The 8,373-nt window shown below is 39.1% G+C and overlaps 1 protein-coding gene across 2 annotated transcripts; it reads left to right on the forward strand.

The window, feature by feature from the left end:
* The first annotated feature begins 114 nt into the window (after nucleotides 1-114).
* Nucleotides 115-4,664, forward strand: LOC100123169 (sphingomyelin phosphodiesterase 4). 2 transcript variants are annotated; one of them, XM_031922982.1, is made up of 14 exons: nucleotides 115-277; nucleotides 559-858; nucleotides 945-1,047; nucleotides 1,141-1,372; nucleotides 1,441-1,651; nucleotides 1,735-1,847; nucleotides 1,933-2,091; nucleotides 2,176-2,347; nucleotides 2,421-2,603; nucleotides 2,713-2,940; nucleotides 3,028-3,120; nucleotides 3,429-3,605; nucleotides 3,688-3,917; nucleotides 3,989-4,664. In XM_031922982.1, the coding sequence occupies exons 1-14, from the start codon at nucleotides 251-253 to the stop codon at nucleotides 4,128-4,130; spliced, it is 2,370 nt and encodes a 789-aa protein (XP_031778842.1). In that variant the 5' UTR covers nucleotides 115-250; the 3' UTR covers nucleotides 4,131-4,664. The 2 variants fall into 2 exon arrangements, with proteins under 2 accessions (XP_031778842.1, XP_031778843.1); XM_031922983.2 differs by having other exon boundaries at nucleotides 2,713-2,931; nucleotides 3,989-4,658.
* Nucleotides 4,665-8,373: the final 3,709 nt, after the last annotated feature.

The following is an 8,373-nucleotide window of genomic DNA, read 5'->3' on the forward strand; positions in this document are numbered from 1 at the left end:
CAATCAGTGGGATTTCATTTTATTTCAAATAAAGCGCGCTTTCGAAGCGTCAGTTTCTGCCATGCAGGCTGCCAACACTCGAATCGCAAACGTACGCTTTCTGCGCTGAAGATTTCGCAACCTTGTCACTTGCACTTTGCTTCGTGCAGTTCGTGATGGCGCCTTTATAAACAACAAGGTTGTCGGCATATCCTTTAAAATTTATTTTTATTTTTGTGAATAGAATAATTTAAATGAAAAAATAGTAAAGATGACGACTTCGGCGGACGTAGTCACGGTAAAGTATCATTCTAATTATAGATATTCTAATTTAAGCAGCAAATAAACGTGGGTGTTACTCTTTTTGAGGTTATAAATTTGTCAATGTTTGTTTACTGTTGAGTAATACACCGAGCCTAGTTAGAACTTTCTCGACAATTAACAGTCATGTCTTATGAATTTACAGTATATCTCAATGCATTGGTGATTAAATTAAGAGATCGTTGTTGCTGCAACTTTTAAAAATGTTGTGTATACAATATTATTATACTAATAGTTTTATCATTTATTTTATTTCAGGGCAGAGTGCAGGCTTACTTAACACTACCTCTTGTCCAAAGATGCAGGGAGTTGGCTTTGCTCATCGATGCTTTGAGTACAACAGAGTTACAACATGTCTTTCCAGTTCTCATAAATTCCATTTTTGGAATATCCGATAACGTTGGGTGGGGTCTCCATACCATTAGCCTAAAGAAGTATCCTCAGGAATATGAGGTACTTTGCAATTTCCTTAGTCCTCAGGGACCAATATTCTCTCTGTGTTATAAACTTCTTCCAGATTGTTATTTGAAATATAACTTTCCAGTATCTTACCTGCCTGTAAGTGTACATCTCAATTAAATTTTTTGCATGTAATTATACAGTGTACATTAGGTCATAATTCAATTATTTGATATATTTTACAGTCTAAAATTCGTCACATGCTGGAAGAAGGGATCATTCCACCATTCTATTCAGATAAACTCAGAGAAGATCATAGCATTCGACTTCCAACAGTTTTATCTATGAGTATCCTTCTAAAAAATTGAAAAAGATCATTGATAATCATCTTTTATAATAATCAATATACTTGCCTCTATTATTTTCCTCAACGCACTGCATATCCTTTTGAGTACTACATCTTTCATTTTGCGTACCATTTGACAAATCCATGGTTGCAAATTCAGCAGCAAGATAATGTATGGATAAATTGGGAAACAGTTTACGTTGAACTTGCAAACTGTTATCTGTTTCACTTTTTACCAAGAGATAATTCACCGGTTTTACCTATAATTGGACCATACGTTAAAAAAACACCTCCTAGAAAGTTGATGCAAGCAACGGACACAAAAAGGTACGTTGTCTAAAAATCTAATCAATTTTCGTAAGATTAATAATCTTTGATTAATAATAATCTATTAGGTTACAAACGACACGTCTTTTGAGAACAACAATCTTATCACCCAATTCAACTAGTCCTAATACTGGAGTACCACAGCAACAATGTTTACCTCAGGTTTGGCGAAGTGAAACCATTGTTCAAGTTTTTCTTGATTTTTGGCTGGAGTATACAGAAGAAGAACAATTTTCCCCAACTAGAAGTCCCCAAATTACTGGATCCATACCACGAAGAGTAAGGACATGCATTAACAGTTGCATTATTTTCAAAAGATAAATTACTAATACTAATTAATGTCATACGTTTTAATTATGTAGCATAGTATTCATACTGGAGAACATATTCGCTTGGTTAGAACATTCATTAAAACTTTGCACGAATTTGCGAATAGTTCCATTGGGGATAGAAGTGCTATGGATGAATTGAAAAGGTAAAACTATATACTTAAGGTATTATAATGTAAAAAGTTTTCATAAACTCATTTTAATTTCAATTAATTATTAATTTATTTTCAGAGTTATACTTCCATCTGTTCAAGGAAAAATTTACACTTTCTTAAGGAAAGCCATACATCATTGGCCACTTGACAGTTCCTTTCGATTAATCTTGGAAGCTTGGTTAAGCTTTATACAGCCTTGGAGATATGTACAAGGAGTAGTGTACACCAAACAAGAGTATTTATTACGTTTATTCTGAGAGAAGAAAACTATCATTACATATCTGAAAAATCAAAATTAATTTTTCAATGTACTTTTCAGGAAAGCTGAAGAAGAAGAGAAAGGAAAAATTCATGATCCAAACAGATGGGTTTCGTTTGTTGCAAATAACTTGTTAGCTTATACAGCAATATTTCATCAGTTGCTACCCCGATTTATGCGAACGGATCTTGTTGCACCAAAAAATGCGCACATGTTATTTAGAGTTACAAAGGTATGTAAATAATTATTATAAAAGCCCTATTTCACACAAGTATTGATTTTTAAATGTATTATGCATATTTCAGGTATTTTCTCAACCTCATTTAGCAAAAATTTTATTAGAAGTTGAAAGTTGCATAGATGATGTTGCATCGACGCGAAATCGTACAACTAATCAGTGGACCGGTACGGTTCGTCAACAAATTGTTGAATTAGAGGGTCCTTCTTATCAATACATCCCTATGTTTTCACAAGCCACGGTTTCCCAGGTAAATTTTACAACGTTGTATAATCTTTGTACCTGAAGTGCGTGTACCGTTAGGTCGATCCGGATTCGATTGCGGATTTGTATTTATTGCTATATTCTTAATGCTGCAGATAGTTTCCTTTCTGGGCACAATAAAACAAGCGCATTTGACCGCTACGAGCTTAGTCGAAGCGCTGGAGAAAAGGCGGACAGGTAGAAGGTTCTTAATGTCGCTCTGGGAATTCTTCAATGGGGAGGATACCTCATCCGACGATATTAGTCTAGACGAGCGCAAGAGGGTCCCTGTGTTCCTTGCCAATGCTCAGCAACAGCTCATAGACATTTTCCAGGTAGGCCAGGTACTAACCCCCACCACTAACGTTATTAAGCATGAAGCATCCCTACAGCAACGTACCTCGGTATTCTAACTATCTTTTAACCAATAGGTGAACGTTGAAGATCTCCCCCAATCTACCATCGTTGCAGACCAAGAATACCATGAGAGCATACTGTCTACGTCGTTCTGCCATCAGTCTCACGTAAGTAACCATGGAGTCAAGATCGAAATCGCACAAGCAAAAATCAGCTAAATACAATCGCAGTATTTTTAGTATTTTTGAATCGTTGTGGACCGTATTAAAAAAATTCAAATCTAACATGCGCACGGTATGGTTTTAGTATTCATTTTTACTAATTTCGTTTGCTTTTTGTCGTTAAATATTGTCTTAAAAATAATAATCAAGATGGAAATAGTTCAACGTATAATCCGATCTCGGAAAACGTATAAAATATTAAACAAATCCAATTTACTAAGAACAACTCGTGACTTTAAACTTTCTTTCTGTAGATGGACTCTAGCTTGGATTCAACAAGACCAGGAGTTTATGTTCCTATACAAGAAGGCCGACAAAATTGTCGCTACATTGAATACTTAGGCGATCCTGAATTGCAACCTGTTCGCAGCTACGAAAGTGCTTTTCTAGTCAGATTATTTTATCAGCTGTGTGACTACGTGAATACAAAGGTAAACATACGCGCGCATTTGTATTCTAGCAAACGATTGCGTGAAACAAATTAAACTTACTACTTACTTCTTTCAAATATAGTACCAACACGAGCTGATGGAGGCTTATAGTAGACAGGACTTTTTGGGAAGAGTGACCAGGCAAATTCTAAAACCGCCAACAAAAGTTGTATATTTACCGAAGCGGACGTCGAGTGGCTTTTCTTCTGGTTATGAAAAACGCTTACCGCCGCACATCAGTCTTCGTTCGATTGCCAGCTACAATTTCATCATCAGCATCACTATTGGAATGTTCTTTTTCTGGCTTATTGGGTTAGTACTATTGTCAAATTGAAAATCGTATCTTAATTACGTTATTTCATATTATTTGTTTTTTTTTCTAGATATGGAACTACCGCATTCCTCGCTTTGTTATTCTTCACTTGGATGTTCTATGTGCTGATCAAGGCTATTTGCGAACCCTGGAGCAACAGAGCCAACATGAATACAAGCAGTATGATTTCTGAGGCTTTTGATGTTCAGTGAAAGTTGCAAACTAAAAACTAAACCTTCTTCTAGATTTTGAAGACATAAAGTGACTAATACAAAGCTGTTTGCACATTTGTGATTGTATATGTTATACAATTTTTTTTTTAAAGAATCGACTTAGATGAAGATATTTTTGTAACATGGAAACGATGAACTATATCAACTTTGAAAGAATATTGTGATTATTTTAAAAAATTTACGCTATAATTTTATAGTACTTTTTTTAAAATTCGAAGCAAACTAAAGCTGTAATGATGCATTTAATTTTACATTAATTGCATTAATTTTGGTGCTTTTTATTTGATTTAAGTGCATAACGAGTTTTTTTGATCGCCGACGATACTAAAAAATTGCAAAGTTTTCGTTTACGCTACATCGTGAAAGTGAAAGTGGTTTTAAGACTATGTAATGTATAATATATATAACAAGATTTTTCGCAGAGTTTATTTTTAAGACAATAACATTATGTAATAAGCAATAACGCTTAAATGTTTTTCAAATAAAACTTCTTCCAATCATCGTTACTAAAAATCTTCGATATCTCATTGCCGTCAAGCCTTTGCCCATCATAAAAATAACTTACGAAAGATCAGATAATGGAAAGTTCGGTTAAATATAACGGTCTAACACTACCCATAGAGAAATGTGCGTTCAAAGGCCTTTCAAATGTCCTTCGAGTCACTTCCGAGATCTCGAGACGAACGAATTGTCAAACGACAGGTTTTTTTTCTATTAGCGCACGTATACATTCAAAGGTCATATCTGTGGAGTTTTTTTTTGAGCGCAAGATTTCTCAATGGCCTTGATCGATAGACGAGTATTCCTTATGCCGAAACTGGAGAAGATAGGCCCGCTCGATCGTGGATTCATGGCACGAGTCACGTTCCGCCTTATGTAATTATACATTTCCAAATTAAATATTCGTAGCGAATAATCGATACTATACCGAGCTTCTTCATTTCTTAATTCACGCTAATACTTACTTAACGCTAATGGAATAATATACCTCAACTATTTTTCGATTAAACGTGTCATCAATTTCAATTTACATTTTCTAAATATATATTCGCACTCCGTCGTCGTACTAAACTAGTTCCATGCATACATAATAAGTTGTTTCTCAAGAGTATTCACCCGATAATCCAAAGAAACATTTTTCCACGAAATAGTACATTACCTATCGAACGCAACGAGATCCTTCAAAATTACCGAAATTTTCACCGTAAAGTATGTATCATCGATACGCGATGAGCTTTCGATTGCGCACATTGTTCGAGCGTCGTATGTATGCCATAAGTATATCTCGTACTCGTTATATAGCTCTGATTGTGATTGAGCGCCTGGGCAGCAACGCAGTCGGCATCCGTACGATTGATTAAATTGAAAGTGCAGAGTGCGGCTTTCGAAAATCAAGCGCGTATAGACGTATGACCATCGCTCGGCTATTATTGGTACGTCGAGCCGATGAGCACTTACTTCTCTCGTCTATCGCGCCACCCAAGCTGCGATCGAATATTTTATTCTTCGGTATCAAGGCTTCTCAGCGCCGGAAATGTACGAGCTAGTTAAGCGAAGGCCGGAAAAATGGTCTCGTTTAAATTCGCAACAGGTTGGCTTTATTGGCAGTTATAGCACCAGCGGTCCAAGCGTTTCGGCATAGGTGTCACACTCGCACCTCCACATATACACTGCGCGCGAAGATTTTGATGAGGATTGTAGGAAATTGCCTGTGCGCCATCTATAATCGCAAACCAAAAACTACAAATAGGAAGCCGGAAAATATTACGTTTCGTCTCGATTCGCTCTAAGCGAAGAAGCGTCGAAAAAAGCTTATACAAGAGCGCATATACAAGTAGTTACGAAAAAAAAAAAAAAAAAATCTCCGCGCAGCGACGACACGAGGCACGATCGCCTATCACTCCGCGTCACCTTTTAATTGGGTTTCACTTCACGAGTCACCAGATCCCCGGCCTGCATATAATAACTCCCGTACCCCTCGTATCCCCTCTCCTTCTCAACTTGCGCTCTCTCTCTCTCTCTCGCGCTTATGAAATTTATTGCGCGACGCGCTCGCGTTACTTTTTGTCGCCGCCCCTGAAGCTTTTCTTTTCTCGCGGCGACTTTTGCGGGCGATAGATATAAAGCTTACGTTGCAGCGCGCGCGTCCAGGGATGTGAGTTGAGTTTGAAAGGATATCAAATAAGTTTCGACTATCTACTAGTTATACATAGATATAGGTATGCGTGATGTGTAAGAAGCCAGAAGTGTCGAAAGACGCGCGGCGGAACTCGCAACGCAAACTTTTTCGCATTGATCCGGCGAGAAAGCCTGATTGCGTCGCGCGGCAGCTGCTATACCGGGCGAATATCGAGTTAATGCGACGGATTTCGGAGGGATACAGTGCAAGCTTGTGTCTCCGGGATTTATTTATTCTCACGGACACACGCGCGTTACACACACCTGTAATAGAGTTTGAAAAAAATTTAAGTTTTCGAACGATTTTTGAATTTTACAATATATAGATGTGCCAGGGTGACGCACAGCGCAATGCTATATAAGGCTCGTTTTTATCGAGACAAATAAAAGCGAATAGCGAGAGATAAATAAAAGGCGACGAAGGAATAGGACGAGCAAACAGAGGGATGAAACGAGCAGTGCGGGGAAAAAGCGGCGAGCGAGCGAGTGTCCTCGCGTGTTCGGGACGATTAAACTTCCAGCGTGCTATTAGGCACGTTCCGGATGATTCAAGGTGGAAATTGCGATTTTCGCAACGCCGCCGATCGAGCAAAAGCTCCGAGCTTTATTATGTACGTCTCGACTTATTCTAACATTTTTCGTATACTTAAAAAAAAAATCTAATTATTTTTTCAACCTCAAGGCTGTGTCAGCCGCTGCACTGTCCCTCTGTATTAATAAGCGGCGCGCGAAGAGCTGCAGCGACTAAAATAATAGTTGACGAAAACGCCGAGTATAAATCCGTGAGCGTCAAAACATCAACAGAGAGGCGTATGAGATGGAGCTTAGTCACTTTTCCCTCTTTCACTATAATATATACTTACTGCGGTAATGTGTAATTGAATTCTTAGTCGTCGATGCTAAATACAGCCGCCAGCAGCGTTTGGCACGTATTCGTTGAAAGTGCTGTACACGTATAAGCTTTTGGTGTATTAAAGACGAGGAAGGAAGAAGAAAATGCGAGGGCTCGTTAGCGGGAATTAAGGCGAATTGAATAAAATTTCTGCTCCGGCTGATTGATGTTTCCCCTTGAAATTAATGAACAGCGCAAGGCATTGTGTTGACTTTTCGAGTGCGGCTATAGTACCTATATACCGCGGCGCGTTAGTCTATAAATAATATAATAATAGAAATAACAGATATTGCACCGACTGCAGTAAGAGATACGACAAACGTGTTTTTCAGCGCGTTCAAAGAGGTATGAATTTTTCACGAGTTCCAAACAATTCCCCGAAATGCTGCAACATCGTCCCCATAAAATAAAACATCCACTTAACAGCAGTATAGTCGCGTTCGACTCGTGTCGCGGACTCGTAAGGCCGATATGCTCCGCGGTCGGACGACGAGTCAGGCGATCGCGCCACCCACACCTCATACGTACCGGCAAAGCATTAGTCGTATTAAACCATTACCTACTCGCTCCTCGCACGTACACCTATACATAGCTATCCTATCTACCTACGAATACGAATAGGAGCGTCTTATGGGGCGTGTTTGCAACGGCTCGTGCCACTTATCACGTATACCTACTTCCGCGCTTATTCTCGCACGTGCTCACATGTCGCCCGTGCACACGTGTGTTTTACCCGCGTTCCGACCAGAACTGGTGGAAAAAAACAATTGCGGGTCGCTTTTTAATCTCTCGAGCGCGAGAGTTTTGATTTTCACGAGTTCGTTCGATCCGGCGGGCTGTATTTATAGAGCAGCGATGACGTGGCGCGCGGATTGTGCGTTTGTTTTCCAAATGTTGTTACGTCAATCGCTCTCTCTCTCTCTCTCTCGGTCAGAGGTGAACGTGCGGATTGTTTCGCGAAAATTCGATATCCCATACGGCCCACACACGTGCGCAATCCGATTTACTGGCGAGACCCCATCGCTCTTGATTAAAACGCAATCTGCCGATTTTGCTTCTCCGACTAGGGCGAAAACAAGCAATTCAAGTTTTCCTGACTACTCAGAGAAAGAGAAAAATCTGAGGGACGATCGGAAGCGGCACACTCGGCTC

This window comes from Nasonia vitripennis, chromosome 2 (genome assembly GCF_009193385.2).
Source record: "Nasonia vitripennis strain AsymCx chromosome 2, Nvit_psr_1.1, whole genome shotgun sequence".
NCBI lineage: Eukaryota > Metazoa > Arthropoda > Insecta > Hymenoptera > Pteromalidae > Nasonia > Nasonia vitripennis.

Coding starts and splice junctions, on each gene's coding strand:
- LOC100123169 (XM_031922982.1), top strand. CDS start 251: ATGACGACTTCGGCGGACGTAGTCACG. Junction 3,606..3,687: donor GTGACTACGTGAATACAAAG/GTAAACATACGC, acceptor TTTCAAATATAG/TACCAACACGAGCTGATGGA. Junction 3,918..3,988: donor TTCTTTTTCTGGCTTATTGG/GTTAGTACTATT, acceptor TTTTTTTTCTAG/ATATGGAACTACCGCATTCC.